This window comes from Calidris pugnax, unplaced genomic scaffold, assembly GCF_001431845.1.
Source record: "Calidris pugnax isolate Ruff unplaced genomic scaffold, ASM143184v1 scaffold70, whole genome shotgun sequence".
Lineage (NCBI taxonomy): Eukaryota > Metazoa > Chordata > Aves > Charadriiformes > Scolopacidae > Calidris > Calidris pugnax.
The window spans coordinates 6,372,312-6,386,862 of record NW_015090862.1 but is presented as its reverse complement, the minus strand read 5'-3'; the positions used below and the strand labels follow the sequence as shown (position 1 = coordinate 6,386,862).

Below are 14,551 nucleotides of genomic sequence, written 5' to 3'. Positions count from 1 at the left end.
TTTTTTTTTTTTTTTTTTTTTTTTTTTTTTTAAAGTAGATATACTCCATTTCAGGGCCATCAAATCATTTTGCAGTTTCTCCCCAGTGCCCTGCAGCCTGCAAGCACGTCAGGTCCTGGGGACCCAGCAGTGCTCCTGGGGGCTGCAGGTCCCAGCATAGGACATGCCACTCCGCAGGCTCTGCCCGAGAGGGGCCTTCACCAGGGAAAGGCCAAGGTATGTGGGCTCCCATGCTCGGGGCATTTTCACCAAAGCTAACAGACCAGTTTTTCTATACCCTAAGGTGTCTGCCTGAAAACGGTTATTTACTGCGATATCATCTTGTATGCAATAGAAACAAAAGAGCACCTAAAGTGCACACATCTCTGCCACAACCCACTTGCCTCAAGGTTTCGTGCGCATTTAGTGAGACCTCACGTTGGACTTGACACCAAAGTGCAACCTTCTGAAATCCTCACTGTAACTACCAGCACTCAAGGTGGTATAGCTCCGAGACAGCAACTACGGCAGGATGACTTAGCAGAGTGAATTCTTGCTCTCCTCCCTTCCTCCCAGCGTAGAAAGTATTAAAGGCACAAGAACACATTGCATTCCCCCATCACTAGTGGCCTTCATTTAATTAGTAAAAATATTGCTCTAGCTAGAATGATAAGAACTGAAAAATAAAAAATAAGTTCAGAGAGGGAAACTTCCAGGCAGCTTGAAGAACAGTGTTCTCATGTTACAGCATCAGAATTGATGATGCTTTCTTGAGTTTGTTAACCAAGAAGCTGAATTTGATTTTATTCTCCCTAGATACAGGTTCCAGGATGAGATGTTTATCATCATTACAACCTGGTTATGAAAAGTTCCTGGCTCCAATAAACTAGATAAGCTTAAAATGGGTTCTTCTGAGTCACTGGCCATCTTGCATAGGTCCCACTTTCGTACTGGTCACATAGCTGCAATTGCAATGAGCTGTGACTGGCAAACAGTCCACGGAGGACAGCAGTGAGCAACAACATTGAGGCAGAGATACATATGCACATGATTAAAATACTCCTTGAAAAAAAATAATTTAAAGACATTTAAACTTCTCTGGACACTCCCTTTGTTTTAACTTACAAGTTTTGCCAATTCCTCTCCTGTTACAGAGCAAGAAGGTTCCCAAACAAACTCTTCCACCAAAAAGAACTCACTTCAATTTCTGAACATGCATATTCTGAAACATTACAGAAACAGAACCCGTACCAGCAGACTCATCAAGCCTCACAATGAAAGACTTTCTGTTAGGGAAAATTTTCTAGAGCAGGAGGAAGCAAAGGAGGAATTAAAAATAGAGGCAAAAATGCATGGTATGCACCCAAGGGTCTGCTCCCGTGGCAAATTCAAGTGATAATGGAATTTTACACTGGACTAGGAAATGGCCTGTGATTGAAAAATAAATGCCAAGACCTTTCACACAAACAAATGTCTATGTGAAACTGTGGATATTTATTTTAAGAATGGCAGCCCTGACTCTGATCAGATCATTTAATTCTATTTACATGGTGACTATCGTGCTAAATAATCCAGTTTAAAAATACACAGAAGTAGCTGGGTAAACCTACACTGGAGTAAGAGGTCAGTTCTCAAAAAACAAGGTAGGAACCACCAAAAGACTAAAACCTAAAGCATAATATTCATATTCCTATATTTCACGTTCAGTCCTTGCAACCTGTTTTACACTAGCATTGCTGATTCTGCTTTACCCATCATACTCATCTCTCCATCAAGAGTCCTGTAGACTGCAAATCATTTACAGTAGTTATATCAATGTTATCAACAATCAATGCAATCAACAGTGCTTATAATATGAATGCTAATGTTCTCTTTGATTAGATAATATTATGAATTCTGATTATGTGATGCACTTCAATTGCCAAAGAGTAAGTGAACTGTCCTTTAAATACACAGATTTTGAACAATCAGTTGGCAGTTGTATCAACATCTGCAGAAAGTTCCATCGAGAGACATATTGACATGCTCCAAATGTCACTAGAAGTCTATCTGCAGTTTATTAACTATGCAAGGGAATGGTAGAGCAGCCTTAAGTCATGACAAACTAAGACATGAAGATGGAGTGTTCAGAAGCCAAATAACTTCAGCAGCAACAGATAATGCATGAGAAACTACTCCATCTTTGCCACTGAGAAGTACCTAACACTATTAGCATATTCTTCCAAATTAGGAATAATAACCTCTTCTTTTGACCATGTTATTCAACATATATGAAACCAAAAATATTAATGCACATCTTTCCCCTTCAGGTTTCATACTTGCAGTATTCTACTAACTCCTGTAGCTCCTAATGAAGAAGTTTATTTTAAAGAGGCTGTCAATAAATCAGTAGTTTAGTGTCCTCAGGAGAGGCAAATGGATGACAGAACATTAGTCCTCAAAGCCTCTGTCCAGTTTGTGCAGAGTCAGTTTACCATGGTCACAAAACCTAGAACAGTGGCTTTCCTTATTTTATCTCAAATTTTGCCAGGTAGGACCACTTCTTAATAAGTAATATTTTAAACTTGAAATGAATAAAAAAAATAACCTTGTCCAAATTATGTAGATTATTCACAAGAAATAAAAAGAAATGGAAATCTGTCCCCTTCTTAATGCGTGAACATTGCTAGGGTCTTTGTGGGTTTATATATTGCATGTAATTTTACGTGCTGTATTATTCCCATGTGCAGCTGCCATAGGCAGAAATAAGTTGGGCGAGTACTTTTTTCTAAGAAATAATTTAGCGTGCAAAAGTATTTCAAACAGGCAGCTTCTCAATGGGCAAATACAGTAGTCAGACAGGCACTGTCAGTATGAGAAGTCTATGTGAACTTCCCAGGCTTCAACATATGTAATCATCTTAGCAGTGGAAAATCATGACCTAATCGAATGTCCTGTGCCAAGCAAGTCTTTTGTAGCTGTAACAACGAATGGCTTTTTCTGTGAATTTTACAAAGTGAACAAAAATAAGAAACCAGAAAAAAACCATACACAGGAAAATGTCCCATTTAATATGTACTTCAAATAACTCAACACATCCCATTAAAAATGAAAAAAAAAAAATATTAACTTCTATTGAAGTTATTTGAAAAAAAATACTCTTCAGTGGAATCTAACCTATGGCAGCATAAATTACTTATATTTGAAAAATACAAATTATGGCAATCAGATTACATGGAATGTATCAAGTTTTGGTAATCATATTTAGATACTCAGAATTCTGATAAGGCATAAATACTAAACACATCACGTGCACCATGACTGAACGGTTAACTCAAGCACGTGAATTCTTCCATGCCCACACTTCTTGTAATTCAGTAACAATGTGACTGTGAAAAAGCTGTAATGTCCTAAACTCACTTTGCTTTTGTTTTCCCTCTGTCTACATGCTTACTGGAAAGATAAACCAATAAAAACCCACAGTTAATATACATTCTAAAATAATTATTTAAAATAATATTTTAATCTGAGGATTAGTGTACTGAGAAAATCCATATGATGTGGATCACACAGCTAATAAGTGTGCACATGTCTGAAATGACTGCTTTGTCACTGCATAATGAGGAGACCAAAAAAAAAATGCATGTATGTCCTAGGACACACAGACACCACATCCTTTCAACCCACTGCTCTTTTGTCTCACAACTCTGTTAAACAGTCAGCTGCTGCCAGATGCTCTGGCTAGAAATGGTCACAGATGGTCAGTTGTCCAGTTAAGAGATCAGAATGCTCTCCTCGGATCTCCCCTAAAATAGTATCTCAACTGTATGCAGCAGATGAGAATACCTGAGCATGGTCAAGAGGCCATTTGATGTATGTAAGACTGCATGTCAATTTTGAGAACTTAGTCAAGATTAATTCTCTACACTACCCCTAAGCAAACTATCTTAACACACTTCAAACACTAAGTGTCAAATCCTGTATTACTTTTGCTGATTACACTGTAGATCACATATTTTTATGAAATAGATTCTCAGTTATATATGTAAATAGAAGCACCTTCTACCTAGGGATACTACCAACACATTTGTACTAATACACATCACAAGAGCTACAGGAGGAAACAGAGTCAGATGATCAATGGAAAGATTCCAATGGGACTCAGGAAGCTCTGTGCCCTAATCTTTGTGCTTAGTCCTGCAAATATTTACCAGTACTCCTTAAAAAAAATAACAGGATAATAACATGCACAAGGCCTAATAGATACTATGGTGAGCAAGCAGTGCTGTTGTGCAGTGTAGCTGTCACAAAGGCTACAAATAAGCTAGAAATACGAAAGGAAAAGCTTTGGTATTTTGTATTAATATTTCACGGTTACTAGATCAGGCATAAATATACAAAAACTGAAAAAAATTAGTATTAAACCGAATATTGAAGATCCATGCCATTTACTATCAATATTTACTAACTATAAGTTCTGTACCTTCTCATAAGTAGTTGAGCGTCCTTCTTCCAACTTACACAAAAGTTGCAAGATCTGGTTTGCTAAGTGTTGTACAACATATTTTGAGAGAGGATTATTCCATCAGCGGTGTAATTCAACTTGCGAAGCTTATTGCTAGGAAAATAGGTGGCGAAACCTAGCATTGTTTCCTTACAGGTCTAACAATTTAAGGTCTCTAAGATGTCCTTCTACTTCACTGTCCTCCAGAACAATTAAGAAATATTTTATATACTCACCTAAACCACTGACAGTATACTCAAGATCACTGGCACCCAACAAAATTGGTCCATTCTCCTGCTGTCCTTCTTCCTTGTAGTACAGCTTGTACCCTTGAATAGTTGCAGTGTCCTCGGAGTCCTGCTGCCACTGCACTATAATGGTTGTACAGTTCATTGGCTCCAAACGCAGCTCAGGAGACTTTGGTGCTGGTTTTAGAGAAATACATATAATATTCTTATATTCTAGAAAAAAACTAATTTTCACACAAAAATCTAGACGCCCATCAGTCCAAAATTCACTCAAGACTTTAATACTAGCTCATCTGTGGACTCACACAACTGTTTCTTTATTATGATGTCTGATTCCCTTTAAGCTAATCTAACAACTTAATTTAGGATAAACCAGAATAGAAACATTTTTTAATTCTGCATCTTAATTAATCAATTAATTATATTTATACAGTAGTTATTTTCAAAGAAAAATGAAAACACTCCAAAGACAGTTATAAAATTACCTCCTGTTTTAAAGTGTGCCAGAGCAAATGTGATTAATAATAACATGACAGTTCATCAAGTGCTAATAATTTTTATAGCAGTCAAAACTCAATGAAATCCAGTGGATAGATATGTATTACAGCTAAAAAATAAAGTTACAAATTCAAATCTACATCTTTTACAAGCCATTCATGCAAAGTTGAATGTTCTTCTGCATGACATTACTAAATAATAATGTAATCCAAAGCTCAATTATAACTGAAGACTTCAAATATCAAGTCAAATTGCATATTGTTTTGCATATATGCATTTCAAGTCAAATTGCATATTGCATTTTGTTTGTAATACAGACATGCATGCATCAATTTAGATCTTTTAAGTACCTGTACACAATACTCATGCATAATGTCCCAATTTGCAGAAAGGTATTTTACACTGAACAACAATGGGGTTTGGGGTTGTTGATTTTTTTTTAATTCAAATTATATAGAAGAAAAACCGTGTTACCATTGGAAACAAGTCTACAAGCTAAAAAATTTGAGCAGTTCACAAACATGAATTAAAGTTTCTGGCCACCATGTCAAATATGTGAACATCAACATATGGAAACAATCAAAGATTGACACCAAAATAATATATCAGCTTTTCCTTCTCTTGCCACTATAAGGCCTTTCATAAGACAGATTAGTTCCTCTTCAACTTTTGATCCTGAAACTATGTATTAACTGCATTTAATTTATTAAAGGAATCAGAAGGTTTTGCAGGGTTGTGGACAGAGTCATGGTTAGAACACTATTTTCTAGATCACCAGAACATGTAATGGGAAAACCTATTTCACATCATTGTACTACCTGCCAGATAAAGCCTGCAACAGACCCCATCTCGGGGTTGCTGGTAATATTAAGAATTACCTTTCACACTTGTAGCTTTGGGAGTCCGGTGGGAAGTCCACAAAGATGCCTCTCCCCAGCCAATCCTTGTTGCAGCAGTGATACGAACCAAGTAGACACTGTCAGGCCTCAGGCCTTCAAGGAGATACTCATCTGAAGTCCCTGGAAGCTCCAAGACTTGGACTTTGGTCTCTGTGCTGAGGCGGAAAGACAGACGGTACAGGACCACCTGGCCTCTCCTGTATTTTGCGGGAATCGGTAGCCAAGAGATGAGAATATCCGTAGGACTCCTGCTTGTCAAACTAATTTCAGGAGCTCTTAAGGGAACTAAAAGGAAAAGACAATGCTTTTGACCTCAGGAAAAGAGATGGAAAATTCTCATCTGACACCATAGCCTATGATGAGGTGTCAGAGATGTAAGAGTAAACAATCCAAGAAGTTTTGTAGAATCTTGTTTATTTTAAGGATAACTTCACACTTCTCATTTCTCACCTTCTGCATGCAGTATAGACTTAGCAAACTCCTTTCCATAAGGCTCTCAACATTTTCTCCTCTTATTGCTGCCAGGAGTAATCAAAGGCAATCAGCACCTTACTGTTCTGACAAACTGACTGTCAAGGTTAGATGCAGCAGCTTGAACTGAGAGTCTAAACAACAACCTGTACTGTTGAAGACTCAGCGCATGTTCTTTTCCACCAACCATGTAATGAGGGTAGTAACTCCTGGCAAAGAGACAGGCAGACAACTGGAACTGGCAATGTTCCACGCTGCCAAAGCTTAACCCTGTCAGAATTTATTAATCACTTCTAATTAACTATACTAAACAGTTTGTTGTTGCCTTGATGTTCAGATTAGTTAAATCACTGCACAGAAATAAGTCAGGAGAGTCTTTTATGAAATTCTGATTCTACTAACAAGCACATAGATTTAAAAAAAAAAGTTACTTTTTTTGGTATAGCAAACTTTTATTCCAAATTTTCCTTCAAAATTTGCAAAACATGCAGTGGGCATGCAGTTTGATTCACATTTCGGATGCACAAGAGAGAGTCATAGAGAGAATAAATCCTAGGCTATCACCAAATTAATCAGATTCTCAACACTGAGGAAGTTCTTAAAGGTCTATCACAGTTATTTACATGATTTAATGGAATGTCTTTCAGTGTAGAAAAAGACACTGTGTAACATACAATGATGCCCTGTCAGAATGCTATTTTATTCTCATTCCTATCATTAGCTGGCTCAGTCTTACATTACACATATCTAGAAGTCTCACTGATGTCAACAGAAGTTTGGGATCCTCAAGAGCTATTAGCACTGGATTGCACATTTCTATTCAGTGTAAATTAAAATGTTCACCTAAATCAGTGCTATTTGCCTTACCATCTTCAAGGGTGTGCTGAGTCACATGATCTGACATCTGACTGGCTCCCAGAGGCATATAAGCTACAATATAAAAGGTGTAGTTGCTGGCTGGTTCCAAGTCATCAATAATGTAATGTGTTGTATCATTTCCAATGACCACTTGGTACTCTTCGTTATTTAAACCTAGTATAAAACAAGGGTTAGACAAACAAAAATTTCTGACAATCCCTAAACATCACAGTATCTTGGCTTTAAGATTTTACAAAGTTATTCCATGTTCTTCCCCCGCCTACCTCTATTTTTTCAACCCTACTGAGTAAAAGCTCTTTTATGCACAGGAGTAACTGTGTCTTGCTGTGGTGTAGATTATGGTGTTTCAGGATTTTCCTGAATAAGGGATGCTGAATGCAATTCTAAACCCTATTTAGAATTAGTCACAACAAACTGTGCCCAATGTACAGTAACACAACAGACAAGCTCTAATAGCCTTATCATTCATACCAAGCTTCTAAATCTATTTGTTTAGAGTCAGGGAGGTTTTTTCAAAACCTATTTACAGAGCCTTTCTATAGCAGACTGTGAGGAATGCGAGGGCTCCACTCCATCAAAAACAAAACAAACACCACCACCCCCCAAAGAAACAAACAGAAAGAATTTATTCAGCAGAAGGATCTCATTTTAGCCCTGCAAATTCTATTACATTTGATTGACACTTTTTTTTTCTTTAATTTGGAGAAAGGCCAATAAGAACTGACCAGAATGAGCTTCAAAAATGTTTGGCTCCTTAGTGAGTTGTTAAAAAAAAAAAAAGGGGGAAAAAAAAAAAAAAGAAAAGGAAAAATTCTCAGCAATTCACATTAAAATATGCATAGCAATGCATGCAGCAGTCCTTGTCTTTGTTGGGCTTTATTCCTATAGAGGAAGGCTATAAAGTGGAATAAGTGTGGTGAAAGCTGCTGTGTTAACGAACAATTCACACCAAGTGCACGTCAACTTAATCAAAACTCTGTAAGAGCCAGCTCCTCCTCTTCACAACTGAATTTATAAACAAAACGAAAGGCAAATTCCACCATTAAGTTTTCCCACATTTATGAATTAACTTGATAGCATTTTAATTAGACAAGATTACGAGCATCTCACAACAGACTAGTTAATGGCTTGTTAATTAGGAATTGCAAGGCACGATTTCTGACCTGCTAAACAAGATCCTTGAGCTCAAATTAAAAGGACTTGTTCTCTCATTGAATGGATTGCTAGGCCTCATGCAGAGGCCCTAATGAAACAGCCATAATAGAGAACAAGGCTTGCCTTCCACCACAATCAGTGTTCCCTTTGTGCCTTTTCTAAACCACTAACAAGGAATTAACACACTCCAACATGCACGCTCATCAGACCCTTATTCTTCTTGCTACTATGACCCTGATTTGAATGTAAAATATTCTGCTTAAAGAAACAAAAAACAAAAACACAAAAAAACACCTGTTAGTTTCTTCAACTAACTTGATTAAAACACTAACTTTTTTTTTTTTTTAATAGGGAAGAGGACCTGAACCTGTTTTTACAGTGAAACATCAGACTACTCGAGTTGTGAAATTGAAGGGTAAGTGATGGTATCTTTTGTATTCAAAGCACCCACCACATTGTGAAGTCTACAGAAAAAAATTCTACAGAACTGTATATTATGTGTATTATCCAGTTTTCCTTTCTGTTTAAAGTTTATGGAATCACAAACATCACTACAACTTAGGAGACTTAAAAAGTACTGTTTTTCTTTTGCAATAAAATGTTCTTTACTCACACTGAAAAACATGGTTCCTAAGCAAAACAAAAGAGCAATATATGAACACAAATGTATAAAGTAAATAGTTACACATGAGAAGCTTTAAGCAAGTAAGATATACTCTAGTTAACTCAGATACATCTGAGATAATTTTTGATCTTCATTAGGGTATGAAAGAGGGTGTGAGGGTGAACTGGGGAAAGACAGCCTGAAAGGAATAAAGAAGGCAATTCATACAAACTATTTAATTAATACATAACTAGATAATTAATCCATAATTATAGAGAATTCTTACAGAGTAAGACATACTAGCCTTTGAAGCTCAATATTTTTTTCTATTAAAAAACACTTTTGTCTTGTGTCCTGATGCAGATCTTCTGGTACTACCCAATTGTGTTACCAAAGAAAAAAATGCATGGAAATCACCTACATTTTGATTCCCATCACTCTAATTACTCCTCTTAACACAGCCTTCTCCACTCTACCTATGTGGATTTCCTTACTAATGTGAAAGGATGCGCAACAGCATTATACTAAATAAATATCCAAAGACAGTCTGGAAAAATTTAAAAAAAAAAATGGGTATTTGAGAAAGCAAGTTCAAATAAATCAGAGGGGTTTTGTTTTGTTGCTTGCTTTTATTTGGAGTTCGTTTTGTTTTTTAAAACCAAGACAAGTTACAATTTCATTTCACAAGATATAACCTTTGAGTAAGTAAGCAAATGAAGCAGGGACTGCAAAATGATTTTACAGAAAAGACATTTCAGAAGATACCTCCTTTCACCTCTGTTCAAGAGTATTTCCTGCTTATACACTTCCCTAAGGATAGTTTTCTTTGAAGTTATTCGGTCTCCACTCTCTACACTAGCACCGGACATACAATTACCCAGATACGTTATCTAGTGTGACTTTATTCATATTAGCTTTAAGAGGGCGTTGTGAGCACAATACCTCAGTGACTGAAAGTATGGGGGGTAATTTCCCGCACCTCTTGTCCTCATTATCTTCTAAAACTCTTTCCTTCCTTCCGACAAAATTCTCTTGTGTCCTGAAATATCCCACTTGCAAAAGCAAAGGCAGCTATTCCTGCATCAGTATTAAGAGTAATTAAGCTGTCCTTCCTGTCCTCTGCTTAGCAGATGGCAGACTGGTATTCCACACAGAGCTGAGCATCTGCGGTCCTGTCCTTGAATAAACCACTTACTGAATAGAAATGGAAAAAGAAATCACTCCTAGAAAACAGAGCTGCATCACAGCTTAGTTTAAGCCATTCACCTAACAAATTTTCAAGTCGCTTGTCAATCACTTCTCCTACTTATGAAAAATGCTTGTTTTCTATCACCTTACAGATTACCTTAAAGCAATTACATAATACTAAGAGGTTTTAAAATGTCTAGTTACTCATTTTTATTAACTATCCATTCCCTTTTATACAGAAATTTGTATTTCATTTCAGAGACTAGGATAAACCATTCATGGAGTGACCAGACAAGGGTGAGTTGGAAGAACACCAAGTCCCACAAATGAGATGGTATGACAAAAGCATTTTTCCCCAAGCATGTCTATTGATTACAATATGCATTTATATGCTGGTATGCTCGGATGCAGCCCTGGTTACAAACCATTCAAATTTGACAGTCTTTGCAAGGACATCCAAGTTCCTATCACACACTAGTTAAATAGCATTTAAATCAAACTGCTTACCTTCTGCTTTCATGTAATGCACAGAGTATGCAATCACTTTGTCTGAATTATATAGCGGCCTCTCCCATGCTAGCAGGATCGCTGAGCTTGACATTGTTTCAGCATGGACGTTATAAGGTGCACTGGGTCTGTCTTCTGACATAACTACAGTAAGCCTGGCTCTGGAGAGAATAGATCCCTGGCTATTTTCAGCCATGCACTGATAAATGGCATCGTCTTCAGGAATGATCTGGTTAATCACCAATTTACTGAATCCAAAAGAAAGAAAAAGGGGGAAAAAAGCTCATATTGTAGGTAAACTCAGCTCTACATAATTCAAAAATAGTTATGTTTGCCCCTGCTTTATGAATTTTGTATAACGAACTTGCACGCCACAAACTCTTCTATTAGAAACAGATGCGTAGCTGTGAAATTTAGCAACTGGAAGTGTTCCTCAAAACCTGCCATATTTATGTTTTTGCCTGCAAAGGCGGGCACAGTGAAAAGAAACCTGTAAGTCTATTCCCCACCTGCAGAAAGCACAATTGTAAGATTGTCATATCTTAACCAACTCTTTAGTATGAGCTGTTCACTATACTGAAGTAGTTAAATGGAGCCGCAAACAGCTAGCAAGATTCTAGTCTCTGCTACACTACTGTAAATTTAGAGTAACTCTGTGGTGAAATCACCTCAGTTTCCCCCCCAGGTAAGGCAGCAATCACAACAGCTTTGCTAAGATATTGACTAATCTGCATTTCTGCCAAGGAAATAGCATAACTCCATTTAATGCCCAATTTAATGTTTACATGAGTTATATCTTGCTTTAGTTACTGTAATTTCATCCTTTGGCAGCATATCACTAGCATAGCTCTCATACAGCAATTGTAATCTTACCTGTTGTACATTTTTATTCTACCATTGGAGTGTATTCTCCTTCCATTTTTTAACCATGAAATTTTGGGGGCAGGATTTCCTTCCGCCTGACAAGCAAAACGAGCGGTACCAGCTCTAGGCCTTGTTAAACTTTCTGGCCATTCCACAAATGAAGGTGGAGCTACAGGTAAGTAACAAGGGGAAAAAAATAAAATAAAAATCAAGCCCATACAAATTCAAGGACAGCCAGAATAATAATGAATTTTCCACACACAAACCTCTCTCCTCAGGCTGCTCAAATACACATATACCCATGCAGAAATCACATTCCATATAAACAAAGCACAATTGTTTAGATACATACTATTTGCACAGATAGGACTATTTTATGCATTTTTGTTATGCATTTAGTAATACAAACAAATCAAACTCCAGCCTATGACATACTGCTCACAAAGCATACGTATATATTACATATTTCTGCTTTGTTACAGGAGTTTTTTCTGTGTTGAAAGCCTGTCTTAGAGCAAACATTACACCTGGGTATCTCCAAGTGCAAATGAACTACTAGTTTATAACTCAAACGTTGAGTATCTGACACTTCTCATCTAAGTAAACAGAGAGAAGAAGGCAGCCACAGTTCTGTGATCTGTTTCATCTCTGCAGTCTCCCGACAGGCCTTGGTGAGCTACGTTTGAGATAAAAAATTCAGCACAGTACATAGCACATCTCGAGACAGACACGAGTTGTTAAACACCCAGTGGAAGTCAAAGCAGGCTCACCGAGCACAGTGAGAGTTGCCATTGCGACCGTGAAGTTCCGTGTGCCTGGAATGGTGGCTCGACAGACGTACACGCCTGCGTGCTGCACCTTTACATCAGAAATCATGAGGTTCCCGTTTCCAAGGACACGGGTATTGAAGACATCAATGGACTTATGATCTATTTGAGAGAGTGGGAGAAGCGTAGTTACAAGGCCGTTCAATGTATCTAACTTATCTAAATAGGATTGCCTGGGCAGTAATGGCACAGATTAGATTTTAAAAGTTGAAAGATGCAAAGGAAAAATCACAGATGAGCTTTCCGAGGTTTACATTTTACATTTGCTTTGCTCTTCACTCTAGTTATCTGATCATTCAGATTGCTGGGTCTCACCACTTGGTAAGTAGTTAATATTCACCATCACAGCTAAAAAACCTAATGCCATTTTCCCGGTTAGCCTCCCCAGTTGCCTTGCACTACAATTCAGCTCATCACTACCAACATCCACATCATCTTTACAAACAGGGATCATCAATCTCCTTCGGAACTATGCTGGTGACAAAATGAGTATATTTGATTACCATGTATTTTCTTCTATTTTCACAGCAAATGCTCTATGACTGTTCGGTAACTTTTTTCTTACTTGTTTGTCTACAAGAGCCATTGAATAAACCAGGAAATATATGTTTATTTCTCCCTTTTTTAGAAATAAAAATGTAAAACATTTCATGCTTCTAAAGGTGCAGTCCTGCCATTCACGGTTAGGTACATGTCGGAATAAAAGCAGAGGTAGTTTCATGGAAAAATGTGATGCACTGATGAATGTTATTATTCTTACTGCATTCCCTCTCTTCTCCCCTTCCAGGCAGACTATTTGGGGTCTGACTAAACCTGTCCATAGTCCAAATTGCCCATTAACACAAGGTCCAAATCACATTCATATACTGCTTCTAAGAAGAGAGCGAGAAACATTTACAGGATTGTTTCATAGGATGAAACCACTCCAACCTGCCCTAACTCACCATTGATTCTACTCCAAGTCACAGATCTCTGGAGGTCACCACTCTACCTGACACCTTGCCCACACAGTGCTGGAGGCAGTGCAGGATTCACAGCAGAAGAGGGAAGTCTGAAGCCTCAGAAAACCTCCGGGCTTCTTAAAAGCAGCATGGAAGTATGTTTCACTTATCCCACCCTAACCTAATCATTACCTACTACATGAAGCCTCAGCACAGTAACCTAATTGCTGAAATCCTTTCTTTCCAGTTTCACTTCCTCTCCACAGGCTGAAGGTCACATGCTGTAATTTTAAGACCTACCTAACCGGCTCCATGAGATGATTGGCTTTGGATTCCCTGTGGCTACACACTCCAGTATGACGGTTTGATGAAGAGATGCGGTAATGTTTTGAGGACCAGCTATTATAGATGGCTTGTGAAAAGGCTTCAAGTCTGAGGCTTTGGAGGAAAAAAAAAAAATTAAAAAAATAATCAAAGAAAGTGAGAACAATTAAATAAAAGCTCAATTAAATAGAAAATAAAACCACCTTTTTTTAAGGAGGCTTAAAATTAAATTTACACCAAAGCTTTATTTCAGTAATTGTGGAAACTTACACTGAACAGTATTTTAGCCACAGGATACAAGCAAGCAAAATTATTATTTGGGCAAGTGATTCAGAGGACAGCTACAGCTCTTCAACTCATATAAGTGTTTTTGCTATAATCTAAAGACGAATATAATGGCTTTAAAAAAAAAATCTCACATGGTGAGTACCTGGAATAACACTCAGCACTGCCTCAGTGCTTTTTCGTCTATTGGCTATTGTTGTGGCAACACACCGATAACTCCCAGCATCCTTCTGTTCAACACCATAGATTTGAAGAACTCCTGTAGGTAGAGCGGTTATCCTGTCACAGAAACAAAAAAAGAAACATGGATAAACATTCAGCCAATGAACACCATCATGGAATTAACTACTTGATTTACAAACAACCTACAGTGACTTGAGAACAGCAGGCTGGTGACTC

The 14,551-nt window shown here is 37.5% G+C and overlaps 1 protein-coding gene across 1 annotated transcript in view; it reads right to left on the bottom strand.

Annotated features, from left to right (window-relative positions):
- PRTG (protogenin) overlaps nucleotides 1-14,551 on the bottom strand; it is a 99,941-nt gene that overhangs the window by 36,503 nt on the left and 48,887 nt on the right. The window contains exons 8-15 of the mRNA XM_014944301.1: nucleotides 14,298-14,431; nucleotides 13,844-13,981; nucleotides 12,546-12,704; nucleotides 11,785-11,944; nucleotides 10,912-11,159; nucleotides 7,446-7,610; nucleotides 6,087-6,392; nucleotides 4,699-4,887 (exon numbers count right to left, since the gene is read on the bottom strand). Coding sequence (XP_014799787.1) covers nucleotides 4,699-4,887; nucleotides 6,087-6,392; nucleotides 7,446-7,610; nucleotides 10,912-11,159; nucleotides 11,785-11,944; nucleotides 12,546-12,704; nucleotides 13,844-13,981; nucleotides 14,298-14,431 — 1,499 coding nt within the window. The remainder of the gene's footprint in view (nucleotides 1-4,698; nucleotides 4,888-6,086; nucleotides 6,393-7,445; nucleotides 7,611-10,911; nucleotides 11,160-11,784; nucleotides 11,945-12,545; nucleotides 12,705-13,843; nucleotides 13,982-14,297; nucleotides 14,432-14,551) is intronic.